This window comes from Phyllostomus discolor, chromosome 13 (genome assembly GCF_004126475.2).
Source record: "Phyllostomus discolor isolate MPI-MPIP mPhyDis1 chromosome 13, mPhyDis1.pri.v3, whole genome shotgun sequence".
Taxonomy (NCBI): Eukaryota; Metazoa; Chordata; class Mammalia; order Chiroptera; family Phyllostomidae; genus Phyllostomus; species Phyllostomus discolor.
Window position 1 is genome coordinate 11,192,472 of NC_040915.2, and position 14,668 is coordinate 11,207,139.

A 14,668-nucleotide genomic window follows, 5' to 3' on the forward strand; every position below is an offset into this window, starting at 1 on the left:
AATAAAATCCAAGTTTTAAGTATACATTTGCTGAGCTTTGACAAATACATATACCCATGTGTCTTGATTTTTTAATTTAAATTCAAACTTCTCTCCTTTGTAAAAATTGCTAGGAACCTGCTCCCAAACTTAATGCAGGGAATACAACCTAATACAGGGAAGATATGGTACAGTATTTGCATAGAAATGCCCCTGAAGATCATTTTTTAAGAAAGTATCTCTGATGATAAAGAAGAGGGAGCTATATATAAGCCTCCCTCTTTAAACTTTGTTTGTTTATTTATAGGGGAAGGGAGGGAAAAAGAGGGAGAGAAACATTGATGTGAGAGAGAAACATCCATCAGCTGCCTCTCATATGCACCCCAACCAACTGAGCCACTCCAGTCAGGGCAAGCCTCCTCTTTTAAGGTGGTAAGATCCCTACGCACTAACATACTAGACTTTCAAAGACTGGTCAATATCACCTAGTTTAACAATTAACAAAAGCCTATCCTAGTGCCTTGATTTTTTTTTAGTCAGTTCTAACACCCATCTTCAAAGCTAACGGATAATAATCTCATTAGTGCATTTGAGTAAAAACATTCACTCACTCTTATATGAAAGGAAGAAAAAAAAAACACCAGAAAATCAAAATCAATAAGGTTGTCCAGAAAAGGACGGTAATCTCATTATTGCTTTGGGCAATTTCAGTTACAAAGAGCATTATGAGGAAAATAATATGTATGGGTGAAATTACCTTCCCATTTATCACCATCAGAAACACTCTTCAGATCTAGATGTGGAATTTGGACACATGCTGCTTCTCCCTGAACTCCAACACTCTGATCTCCCAGCACTTCTGATTCAGGGTTGGCATTCAAATCACATATCTTGCTATGAGAATCCTGAATTTTAAAACAAAGAATACTTTCACAACCAGGACGCTTTTCATACACAGCTTAAAGACAACCAGCACATATACTTGTGGAGTCTTCATCAGTTTACTGTGCCTGTACAGTCAGCTATCCCACTCCCACCATCCAAACTATTTTCAAATATAAATTTGCAGTTTTATAATATGTCTTACTGGGAGGGAAACAAGGTTTGGATCACAAATTCAAGAAAGTGTTTTCATAACTAAGTTCTTGTAACCAAAAGTGGCAAATTAAGTGCTACTTAAACTGTAGAACATTATTAAGAATATCTATATTAAACCTCCTTGAAACCTATACAACCCAAGAGTTAAAAGCCAAATATAATAACTGGTAGACTAAGCCTAGTCAAATTTTAGAGAATGATAAGAGAAAAACAATTCTTACCAGAATCAAGTGTGACAATCGATCACTGTCAAATGACAAATACTCTTTCCTAAAAATACAAATAAAGTTATTAGTCTTTTAAGAATAAATAAGATTATTTTCATTGCATATTGCTTACCTAGATTCCTCTCTTCCCCATATAGTTAGCATTTACAATGTGAGAGAAGAATGACAACTAGGCACATGCCCCTTCTTTGGAGCCCTGTATCTGGAAATCACACACTACTGAAGAGATCCACAGAAACACTTCAGGTTAGAAAAATTAAGTAACATTCACCACCCTCCCACACAAGCACACACAAAACCAACAGTAACCTTAAAATAAAATCCATAATAAACAAAAACCAAAAGGATCAAATGTATAATGAGTTTTAAAAATAAATACTAGCTTTTAACCAAATAGCTTTATACTCCCCCACTCTGGAATATTTTTTTTCTTTTAGAGATGATTTTTTAAAGGTGTAGCTATGTCCTATATTTTAAGTCTGACTGTGTTCTGTCATAGTCAAAGCAAGTTTACTACTTCTAAAGCTCTCCCTTCTCAAAACATAATAGAACATGTAAACTGGAAAAAATTTTTAATTTATATTCACCTCTTATTTCACCAACAAAACCAACCCCTATTTAGAACAACTGTGACAGCAAGCTGTCAGAGATGATCTCTACCTATATGACCAGTCAACAGAGCATCTAATAGCACAGCAGGTTATCAGTACACCTACTGTGGGACAGTTCTCCCTAAAAACTCAGTGGCAATTTACAGTGACACACGAAGGTGCTGCTTCTACCCTGCCAAAACGGAGTGTGCATTCAGAAGACAGGTCGTGATGTAAACACGGCAAGCCATCTCCTCATCTACCAATGACCTTGTTCTTACTGAGGATGAGAAACAGCTAAATTCCCTAGCAAGCTTAAAGGCTTTCCTTTGCTTAGAGTGGGAGCAAGCAGTGGAATGAGCTAAATTCTACCCTGGCAGACTAAAAGACCTAATCACCTAAGTTCAAGAAACATGAGTGTTAAACACCTTGTCAAATCCACCTAACCAAGAAACTCTTTGGATCTAAAAACAAGTTTGCTAACCTATACACAAGTTGAAGAGGAAAGAGTTTATTCCAAAAAGATTGGGTCCTCACTACTTGGATCCTTATTGTTCTACCAAATCCAGATGTCATCATTCTGGGGATGCCTGTTAATGCTGTTAATCTTACATCTTCAGCCCATATCTCCAATACTCCCTGGGCTGGAAGAGGATCATTCCTGCCTCCTGAAAGGAAGCACAGGGAACTGCTGTGAGCAGAAAATCTGTGGACCTTCAAGGAGAGGGGCGGTCCAGAGACGGGGCTCTGAAGAATTTACTTACCCTCAGAGAAGAGGTTTCCTACTCATGATTAAAAGAGACAATGGCATTACTGCCAAGTTTACCCTCATCAATGGGCTACCACCAAATTAATAATACTGTTTGGAATTTCTCAGTATGTACAACCTAGTCTACAACTTTATTACTGATTTATTTTCAAAATATCAATTATCTTTCAGAAGAAAGTTACAACACACTTCTAAGCAACATCTTAAAGAATCATAAAAAGGGGAACAAAATCCAAAACCTACATGGTTACTTAAAACATTCTAGAAAGCTTCTGTTCAAAGGGACTCTTTCTACTGAGTATCTATGGAGACTACAGATGGCTGAGATATTCATTGCCTCAAGGAATCCCCTTCCCATTACTGCTAGCCAAGGAGGTAAACAAGAACCAACTGCATAAGATGGTTATGCTAAGTGAAGTAAATCAGGAGATAAGAGAAAAAACAAAAAACGTATGATTTCACTCTTATTGGAATATAAAACAAAAAGCAAACAAACTGACAAAAAACAAGCTAAAACAAATTCAAAGATACAGACAACAGAATGTAGGTTACCAGAGGAAAAGAGGGAAGGGGAAAGCAAATGGGGAAAAAAAGGTCAAATATTGGTAACAAAAGGAAACTAGACTTTAGTGAAAACGCAATAGAGTATATAGATACTGAATTATAATGTTGTATACCTGAAACTTACATAATGTTATTAACTAAAGTTACCTCAATAAATTTAATAAAAATAAAATTTTTACAAAGTCAGTGCTGGTACATACCAACAAGAGGAAGAACAAAAACACCCTATACATATCTGTCCAAGCAAATATGCTATGATCTTTCAGTTAGTCATCCACAGTTCCAAGACTACGATACACTAAAAAGTGTATTCAGAATATCAATAGATTCCCACCCTGGCCAGGGAGCTCAACTGGTTAGAGCATTGTCACGATATAGCAAGGTGGTGGGTTTGATCCTCACTCGGTCCAGACACATACAAAAATCAACCAATGAACACATAAATAAGTGGAATAACAAGCTGATCTCTCTCACTCTTCCTCTCTCTAAAATCAATTTTTAAAACAAGAATGTCAATAAATTCCCACTTGTTCTACAAATCAAGTGTAAGTTTTAAGTGTCTCCAAGGCAGGGTGTTCATTCTTCTGAATGTTTTCCAAGTTGTAACTAATGTCTGTCTGGACCTGCACCCCTTTGAAAGTAATATGTTTATGGTTACCATTAAAACAAGAACCTTGGTTCTTTAGGTTATCTAAAATATGCTATAATAGAGTCATATAAAAATTTCATCCCCCAAATTTAAAAATGGCTACTTAATCAGCAACAAGAGAAAATGCTTACCTCTCAAGACAGCCGTCTTCACTATCACCATGGTCACCACATGGCTCTAACAGTATACCTACAGACTGATAAAAAGAACACCGCTGCATTAATGGAGCTCCCAATACTCATATATGAGAAGTTTCCAATCTAAAGTAGGATAGCAGATTATAAGTTAGTCAAATGCCCCTCTTTAAATACTACTTATAATAGTCTATAGGTGATGGAATCTCTTTTTACAGAGAGTATTTTATCTTCCTCAAAACCTGAGTCATATGTTTATGTGTATGTATGGCTGGATGTGTAAAATGAGGACCCTGCATTTCTCATTTCCCATTAGGTAACAGGTACTGCTACTACTACACTATGACATTCTTTCTCCCTCCTTAAAATTTCCTCCTCCAAAAACGATGGTCTTGTGGTCCCACTTGCCAATTGCTACTTCTCCTCCCCCTCAGCCACAAACAGAAGTTGGTAACAGGGGAATCGTGTAGTTCACCAGATCCCTTTATTACATATATTTGAAATAACTGTGAAGCTCAGAAGCATATGAGAAATCTTCTCCATTTCTTAATGGGCTTAACTAACACCATCCCATTCCTATTCCTCCCCAAAATGCATACCTACCAAGTCTAACACAAATGTCCTGTGCATCACGTGCATCACTACAAATAATGCAACCTTTTTCAGGGTTTTTGATCACCACTTCTAAATTCAACAAAAGGTGCAATTCTTAGATTCTTAAGAAACTACCACTGGTCCAGTTTTGTTTAATATGAAAGACAGTCCATAATTATCTGGAAAAAGCTAATAAAATACTTCTTCCTTTTCAAGTGACATATCTCTGTAAGGCTAAATTGTCCTCACACACATCAAACAAAGGAACCTACAGCAACAGACTGAATGCAGGCAGAAGTAGATATGAGAATCCAGCTGACTTCTATTAAGTCACACAGGCATTAACAATATTTGTACAATGAATAGGTCAAACCATGCCATTCCTCAAAATAAAAAATTTTAAGCAGCTGTTTTTATTAAGAAACAAGCAACCTGTTTAAATAGATTAATAATAACCATTTTTTAACTTTCCAGTTTTCATTTCTAATATAGTAAGTATTGACAGACACACAATAATCGCTTTATGAGATTCTCAATAACTTTTAGGAGTATAAAGAGATCCTGAGACCCAAAGCGTGACAACCACTGGTACCTAGAAACAGACTTCAGCACCCTTCACACTCTAGAATATAGTATCTTCATTTTTAAATATGAAGGTTTCTGGATACATGAAATAACTATTACCCAGACCAAATATTTAAAATGAGCCTTGATATTTTATGCAAAGAACCAAATTAAGTCCCAGCTCTACCTTCCTCATTACAAGTATGAGCATTAATAATAATTTACTTGTCCATCCAGTTATTGGGAAAGAATCAAATAAATAGCTTGTAAGAAAAAATATAAAGTTCTATTACAAAAGCATACTATTACATCACCAGGTCTTACTCAACCTACAATTCTTTTTACTATGATACAATTGAAACAAACTATAAAAACTGATTTATACCCACATACGCTTCAGAGAGAAATTAGGCAAAAAATACTTAAACAAATGGTGAAAAGTAGTAAATAAAAAAGGCAATTGTAGGCAATAAAAAAGAAAAATGTAGTGACAGAAGTAAAAGATGACTGACTGGCAGTGAAGCAAGCAGATGATGTTTAATTAGAGTCAGGTACAGAACTGTGATCCATATCATGCCCCAAAGAAAAGTGAGAGTTACTAGACTCAGGTTAGACTTCGTATGTGTCAGGCATATGGCCAGACGTCAATGTAACAACAGATGGGAAATATACAATACTTTCTTTAGAAACTAAAATATGTTTCATCACTTGAAGAAGTTTTACTTCCTCAGAATTCATGCTAGAAAACATTCTTCCTTTGTACATGGGTAGAGTAGAACTTATTTTTTTCTAAAATATTAGCTGCAAAATAGCCCATATTTTTTCCCTATTCTTCACCACAAATAGTGAGATCCTCAAAAAGAGGTCTAAGGCACTAGGGTCTCAATTCAAGCCAGTAAGTTCTGGCGGTGGCAGCAGCAACAATAGTGGGAGCAGCAACTGCAGCACAATCATACTGCCAGCATCTGAGGGCAGGGGTGTCAAACTCATTTTCACCGGGGGCCACATCAGTTGCCTTCAAAGGGCCAAAATAATTTTACAACTGTACAAATGTAACTACTCCTGAAGTCCTTAAGGAGTTGAAACTACATTCAGCCTTTTGAAGGCAACCACAAAGTTGATGTGGCCCCCAGTGAAAATGAGTTTGACACCTGTCTTAGGGGCTATCAGAGCTGACTGCCAGGAGGTAATTAAAAGCCTAGTGGGCATTTCCAGTAATTTCTCTGGTCTCCTCCCACTCCTTAGCCATCATAATTGGTGCTTCCACATTGCTTAGTTCTGCATCTTACCATCTCCAACACCCACCTAGTTTTGCAGTAAGGGAATGTTAGTTACTTCTTTTAAACAGGCTAAATACCCACCACTCCATTCTGTACATTTCATAAATATACATCAATCTAGCCCAATTTCTTCCTCTGAATTAATGTGGTCAACACTGATGAGGTCTCAACAACAAAGGAAACTATAAAAATAAAATGAAAAGGCAAAGCTACAGAATGGGAGACAATATTTGCAAATCATATATCTGATGGGGGTTAATATCCAAAATATACCAAGAACCCATATCCCAATAGCAAAAAAAAAATTCAATTAAAAATGGACAGACCTGGCTGGTGGGCTCAGTGAATTGAGTGCCAGCCTGTGAACCAAAGGGTCACTGATTCAATGCTCAGTCAGGGCACATGCCTGGGTTGCAGGCCATGACCCCAGCAACCGCACATTGATGCCAAAAAATTAAAAACCGAACTACCAAATGATTACCAATAACTACACTTCTACGCATGTCTCTGAAGAGAACAAAAATACTAAGCTGAAAAGATACCTGCGCCCCTCATGCTCACTGCAGCATTATTTACAATAGCCAAGACATGCAAACAACCTATGTGTTCATCAATGAATGGATGGATTAAAAAATTGTAGTGTATATATACAATTGAATATTATGTGGGCATAAAAAGGAAATCCTGCCATTTGTGACAACACGAATGGACCTTGAGAGCATTATGTTAAATGAAATAGGTCAAACAGAGAAAGACAAATACTGTACAAACTTCTTAAAAAATAAATGAGGCATGACGACTATAATTAATACTCTAGTATATATTTAAAAGGTGATGAGAGTTGATATTAAAAGTCTCATCACGAGAAAAAATTTAATTGTGTGGTAATGGATCACATGTTAACTAGACATGCAATCACAATACATACATATATTGAATCGTTATACTATATACTTGGAACTAATGTTGTATGTCAATTATATCTCAATTTTTAAAAAACAAAATGAGAGAGATTGGGATATAAAACAAAATTAAAAACATGACTGAGTAGTTGTTTCCAGTCAGAGCTTTTGGGTATTTCTGTAACTTAAAACAACAAAAACACAAATAAAAAAGCACCTATGAGATCTCATAATACAGTATAAGTCAAATTGACATCCATCTCTCCCTCTTAGATACCTGCTAGAGTTTCTTAAACACTTCTGGCCTTAAGTTTGAAAGAAGGTAATTAATCACATGCCAGAAGTCTCAGTGTTTGGAAGATACAAATAACTGTACACTTAGTGGGACACAACCAATGAAAGCCTGCTAAACCTGAAATGAATTGTTTCTATGAGTCTACTGATAAGACCAAGTATTATCAGGTGAACCTAATCAGACTATTGATTTTCAGACTGTTTCATACCCCCAAACAGTACAAATTACTGTACAATTTGTACCTATTTAAAAAAATTTGACATAAAGATCTGGACTTCCGGCAAGATGGAGGAATAGGTGGACGCACTGTACCTCCTCATATAACCAAGATTAGAAAACCAATAATTTACAACAATAATTTACTATCAGAATAACACCCAGATCCGGCAGAGGATTTATCTGAATGGAAGTCGGGCAGCCAAGAAGTTGAAGTAGACGTGTTCATCTGGACTGGTAGGAGAAGACGAGCCGGGCGGGCGCGGGGCTGGCTCCGGTCGGCGGCACGCGGAGGTCGGGGGAAGGTTTGGCGCGAAATCGGCGCAAAAGCCATCCGGGGCACAAGAAGGCAGCGGTGATCCCTGAGTACGCAAGCTGCGGCTGGCAGACCCAGAGGGGTAGCGATTGTGGACCAGGGCAGAACTCGCGGCCCAGAAGCCCAGACAAGGGTCTGAGTCCAGGGGAACGGAACTATCGCCATTGTTTTCTCCCACCCAGCTCCTGCTCCCGCCCCACCCCCACATATAACGTCACAATCTAGCAACTGGGGTGCCCAGCCCCGGTGAGCACCTAAGGCTCCACCCCCCACCATGACAGGAGCAACCAGACCGGAAAAAAAAAAAAAAGGAGAGACAGGGGAAAAAAAAAAATGTTTTCAACAGAGCAGATCAGTCCCCCAGGACTCATCCTTTTGAGTGACCAAGAATTAGCCAATCTATCAGATGCACAGTTCAAAACACTGGTGATCAGAAAGCTCACGGAGCTGGTTGATTTTGGACGAAATTTAGATGAAATAATGCAGATTACCATAAAGCAGATGCAGGAAGACACGCAGAGGAGAGCCAATAGTGAAAGGAAGGAATCTGAGTCTCAAAACAATACAGTGGACCAGAAGGAAGATAGAATCAACCAAGCAGGAAAGCATAATGAAATAAGAATTCAAAAAATTGAGGAAAAGATTAAGAGCATCCAAGACACCTTTAAACATTCCAATATCCGAATTATAGGGGTACCACAATCGGAAGGGGAAAAGCAACAGATTGAGCACGTATTTGAACAAATAATAAAAGAGAACTTCCCCAATCTGGCAAAGGGAACAGTCTTCCAAGAAATCCAAGAAGCTCAGAGAGCCCCAAAGAAGTCGGACCCAAGAAGAAACACACCAAGGCACATCATAATTACATTAGCCAAGGTAAAAATGAAGGAGAGAATCCTAGAAGCAGCAAGAGGAAAGGGGACAGTAACCTACAAAGGAGTTCCCATCAGACTGTCAGCTGATTTCTCCAAAGAGACCTTACAGGCAAGAAGGGGCTGGAAAGAAATATTCCAAGTCATGAAAGACAAGGACCTACATCCCAGATTGCTCTATCCAGCAAAGCTCTCATTTAGAATGGAAGGGCAGATAAAGTGCTTCTCAGATAAGGTCAAGTTAAAGGAGTTCATCATCACCAAGCCCTTATTTTATGAAATGCTAAAGGGACTTATCTAAGAAAAGAAGATAAAGAAAAGACATGTATAGTAAAAGGACAGCAAACTCACAAATATTAACAACCACACCTAAAGCAAAACCAAAGAAACTAAGTAAACAATTAGAACAGGAACAGAACCACAGAAATGGAGGGCACATGGAGGGTTAGCAGCAGGGGGGTGGGAGGAGGAGAGAGGGGGAAAAGGTATAGAGAATAAGTAGCATAGAATGTAGGCTGAAAATAGATAGGGGGAGGGCAAGAATAGTACGGGAAATGTAGAAACTAAAGAACTCATAAGTATGACACATGGACATGAACTAAAGGGGGAAATGTGGGTGGGAGGGGGGTACAGGGTGGAGGGGAGAGAAGGGGGGAAATGAAACAACTAATAGCATAATCAATAAAATATATTAAAAAAAAGAAACATAAAGATCTGAGATTCAAGTGTCTGCGTGCTTTTTCAACACTCTGCAAATCTCAGAAATATCAAAGTGCCTTTTAGATAACATAATTAAATTGAATTATTCTACAAGTAAAATTACACATGTATGTATGTATATGCATGTATATGTGTATGTATATATATTTTTGGCAAGGGGCTAGTAGTGAGGAAAGCGTAAGGCAATCAGAATACTTGCTGGTAACATATCCTAACTTTGAGTTTTCAGATATTCTGGTTTAGAGGTAGTTTTATTTTTTTCTTGCTGCTGGAAAAAAATTTTCCCAATTGGAAATTAAATAATTTCCTGCTGACATATGGCATATGTGTGTGTGCATGCATGCACACGTGTACCTATCCCACATAACTGTCATTTTTTACCGTGGAAAACTGCTCTTACTAGCTGTAAAATGAACACTGCGTTTTACTGCAGTGGTCCCATTGCCCAGCTACTTTTGACTCAGACCCACTTCATTCCCCGGGTACGGGTAGCACGCTGTCCTGGGGAAGATTCTGTATGAGAGATTATTCAGGAGCTCTAAGCCTCTTGTCAAGAGTCTGTCGATCTTTACTTACAGACCTTGGTTTTCTCCTTGGGGTTCAGGCAGGCAGGGACATGTAAACTTATTTGACAGAAACTTTTCTAAGTGTTTCTAAGTATTAACTTATTTAATCCTCAAAACCACCCTATGAGTTATTGTTATTATTATCCCTATTTTATAGATAAGGCAAAAAAATGTGTCCAAATTTTACAAGAATTTCAGAACTCTCGGAAGACTCCTGTGCCAAGATTAATATCACTTTTAAGCAACAATTAATCTTACCTGCTGGCCTCTCTCTATTCATAAGTGCTCTTGACTTTCAGAGGTCATACACCCCTTTGAGAATCTGATGAAAGCTCTCAACTTTTTCCTTGGAAAACTCACATATGTTACAAAATTAACCTATATCCCCAAGCCATCCGCGGAGCCCAGGTTAGAAACCCTGCATGTGGTAGAGGATGCATCAGTGCTCTCTGGCGACTTCTCTCCATGGGAGCCCCAACCATACACTCCAAAATCCACAAGCTACTGTGAGTGCCACACATCCCTTCTTTTACAGTTACTGTAGATCAGAAATCATCTAAGCAAACTGAAAACATAGTGGTTATTTATAGAGGGTGAGATTCTTGGGTACATTCACAGTCTGCATGATGTATTTCTGAAATGTTTAAATATTTCCCTATAAGCCTGTATCACTTTGGTGATCAGGAGTGCTATGAAAGGTTATTTAAAGGAAAAACCAAAAATTTGCATCACAGATACACTCAAAATGTGCTAAATTATGTACATACAGGGATATTCATTGTTGCATTGCTTGCAATCCTCCTGACCGGCTTCAGCCAAGGAGAGGCTAAGGAAACCATGGTGTCTCCTTCAGTGGATTGCTGTGTGACTACTGAAGAAAAAAAAAAAAAACACGGCAAGATAGCTCTAAAAGAGCTTCAAGATCTACCATCTGGAGATTAAAGCCAGATGGGGGATGGGGTACAGGGCGCTGCAATTTTGTAGAGGCAAGAAAAGGAAATATTGGTTGATGCATCTCATACCTCCAGAGGACCAGTGAAGGCCAGAGACAGTTACGATCTCCGGAAAGTCAGAGCAGAAAGGGAGATTTACTTTCACTCCATGCCCTACCTACCTTTGAATTTGTTTCATTTATGTGCTACCCATTCAATAAAACAATAAAAATGTTTAAAAAAGAAAAACAAATTTACAGACCCATCTCGTCATATCAATACAAAAATCCTAAATGCTACAGAATTCAATAGCACATTAAAAAATACACTAATTTGCAGAAGACTTATCTGATAAGACTGCTATTCAAAATAAACAAAGAAGCCCTAGCTGGCGTAGCTCAGTGGATTGAGCACGGGCTGGGAACCAAAGTGTCCCAGGTTCGATTCCCAGCCAGGGTACATGACTGGGTTGCAGGCCATAACCCCCAGCAACCGCACATTGATGTTTCTCTCTCTCTCTCTCTCTCCCCCCTCTCCCTTCCCTCCCTAAAAATAAATAAATAAATAAAATCTTTAAAACAAAAAAAAAATAAATAAACAAAGAACACTTAAAACTCAACAGAAAAAAACCTGATTTTAAAAATGGGCAAAAGACCTGAACTCAGCAAAATACACAGATGGCAAATATGCATATGAAAAGATACTGATCATTAAGTCATTAGGGAGTCACAAGTTAAAATGAGATACTACTACACACCTACTAGAGTGGCCAAAATCCAAAATACTGACACTACCAAATGCTGACATGGATGCGGTTCAACTCTTATTCACTGCTGGTGAATGAATGAGAAACACACTCACTTTATGAAGGCATTCAGTTCATAACAAACATGACATTTCAAATCAGTGGGGCAAGATGTTCTATAAAGTCATGTATTAGAAAAACTAGGGTAAGTATCTAGGAAAAAAGATAATTCATTCTTCATACCTTAACAATGAGAAATTCTCAATAAGCCAAATATTTAAATGTGAAAAATGAAACCAAAGAAGTAATTAAGAAAGTTAGTTTATAATCTGAGATTCTGAAAGGCCTTTCTAACAGTGACATAAAATCTAAAATCTTGTTTAAAATGCTGATAAAAGGGAATATTGTCAAAAAATCACCTTAGTAACAAACTGGAAATAAATATTTGCAACTGATCACAAAAACAGGGAAGTGAGGCTATTTCCTTAATAAATAAAAAGTGCCTACCAAAAAAAAGAAACCCAATTAAAAAATGTGCAAAGGCCCTGGCTGGCGTAGCTCAGTGGATTGAGCACAGGCTGGGAACCAAAGTGTCCCAGGTTTGATTCCCAGCCAGGGTACATTCCTGGGTTGCAGGCCATAACCCCCAGCAACCGCACATTGATGTTTCTCTCTATCTCTCTGCCTCTATCTCTATCTCCCTCCCTTCCCTCTCTAAAAATAAATAAATAAAATCTTTTTAAAAATCTTAAAAAAAAAAAAAAAAGAATTCCTATTTAAAAAAAAAATGTGCAAAGGATATGGAAAACTAGAAGTAGAAATAACTCTCAACATTATTATTTTCTATAGAAATGTTAATGAAAATTACAACATACAAATTTCCCTACCCAGGCTGTAATTTAAAAATTTGCTACTGGTGAATGAAGGGTTCATGAAATAGGTACTCCTACAAATGCCTAATTGATAGTGTAAATTAGTTCAATGGAAGGCCATCTGGCAATATACAGTAATATTACAAATGCTTATACTTTATGACCCAAAATTCTGCTCCTATAAATTTATTTTAAAATAAGTTTGTATGAGGTAAAATGGTGTATGTATGAGGCTATTCACTGCTGCAGTTTTTGATAGGACAGTGCTTTTTATAGTTTTATTATAATCAATAAGGTAGAGAGGAAATTAATATGGATAGATAGGGATAGGAAGGTGACTTCTATATATCTGTTTGTAGCTTTTAAATTTTTAATTGACCCTATCCCTTTTCAAAAGACAAATCCATAAAAAGTATATTTTAAGAATCTGTAGAACAAAAACCAATTATCCACACACAGAGCATTTAGTCACTAAAGATTCCTTAAAAGTGGTAGTAAACTAAGAATGGCTTTTACATTTTTTAATGGCTGGGAGAGATCAAAAGAATAGTATTTTGTGACATGTGCAAAATATAGGAAATTCAAATTTCAGTGTCTATAAATAAAGTTTTATTGGAATACAGCCATGCTGTACTGTTTACGTATTTTCTATGGCTGTTTTCATGCAACAACAGCAGAGTTATATAGTTGTGACAGACTGTGAAGGCTCACAAAGCCTAAAATATTTACCACCTGACCCCTTAGTAAATAGTTCACTGACCCCTATTCTTCTATTCAGGCTTACAACTTCTCTGGACTCTACTTTCCACCTAAGCCACTCGCATCTTGCCATGTCAACCACTTGTCCAACTCATACTCCCCTCTTATGGCAACTTTTTCATTTTGTTCTCACTTCTACTGAGCCGGCTTCAAGGCCTTATTTCAAGTTTCCAATCCACTCACTGATCGTGTACTCTGCACCCGTGGCCAACTACTGACAACTATTTTATCAATGCTCTTGCCAACAGGGAACAAGTTAACAGTCAGTTTTCTGTCCTCCAGACAGACAAATTCTACATGATAATGTCAAATAAGTAACCTTGCTTGAGTTTGCTCACTACTAACATGCCATCAAACCTCAGCTAGACCACTGAACCACTGATACTCAAGTACTACCGACTCACTTCTACTTGGTCTCTGGTCTCTGTGATTTCATTCCATGAAGGTTCCTACAAAACTTCAACCAGTTTCTTCAAACCCCAAACCCTATTCCTATCTCCTCACAATCTGAGAATGAGACATTTCATTTTATAATGGTCAAAACCATCAGGAGTAAACCCTCCAAACTTCTACTTCACAAAACATTCTTTATCTCCCCTTCGGCAGAGGATTAAAGGAGCTCTTCCTACGTAGGAAGAGTCACTCAACCTGTGCCCTGAATCGTCTTCCCTCCATCTCTTTCCCCTACACCCTCTCCATGCAATATTCCAGTAATTACCCTGTTTTTCTCATACTTTTTCATTCTCTCCCTACTGGTGACTGATTCCTACACTCCTAACCAACATGTTCAAAACAACACAAAAACTCTTCCAAAATGAGACTGCTTCATCCGTTGGCTTTTATTTTCAATGCTAAAACTTGTCCAAAAGGCATTTCACTTTACTGCCTGTACGTACTCATTTGAATCTCATTCTCCTACCCCTAACTTCAGCCTTCCTCCTTAAAATCCAGTACCTATGGAATCTCCTCTTGTTTTATCAATAATTTCTATCACTAAATCCAGTGAATTTTCTTTAATTGTAATT

The 14,668-nt window shown here is 37.6% G+C and overlaps 1 protein-coding gene across 12 annotated transcripts in view; it reads right to left on the bottom strand.

Annotated features, from left to right (window-relative positions):
- FAM13B (family with sequence similarity 13 member B) overlaps positions 1–14,668 on the bottom strand; it is a 78,242-nt gene that overhangs the window by 20,097 nt on the left and 43,477 nt on the right. For 7 of the 12 annotated variants that reach the window (XM_036014819.1, XM_036014825.1, XM_036014822.1 and 4 more), the window contains 3 exons: positions 4,008–4,075; positions 1,299–1,347; positions 737–884 (listed from right to left, as the gene is read on the bottom strand). In XM_036014819.1, the coding sequence (XP_035870712.1) occupies positions 737–884; positions 1,299–1,347; positions 4,008–4,075 (265 nt within the window). The remainder of the gene's footprint in view (positions 1–736; positions 885–1,298; positions 1,348–4,007; positions 4,076–14,668) is intronic. The other 5 variants (XM_036014824.1, XM_028528615.2, XM_028528619.2 and 2 more) reach the window with 1 other exon arrangement.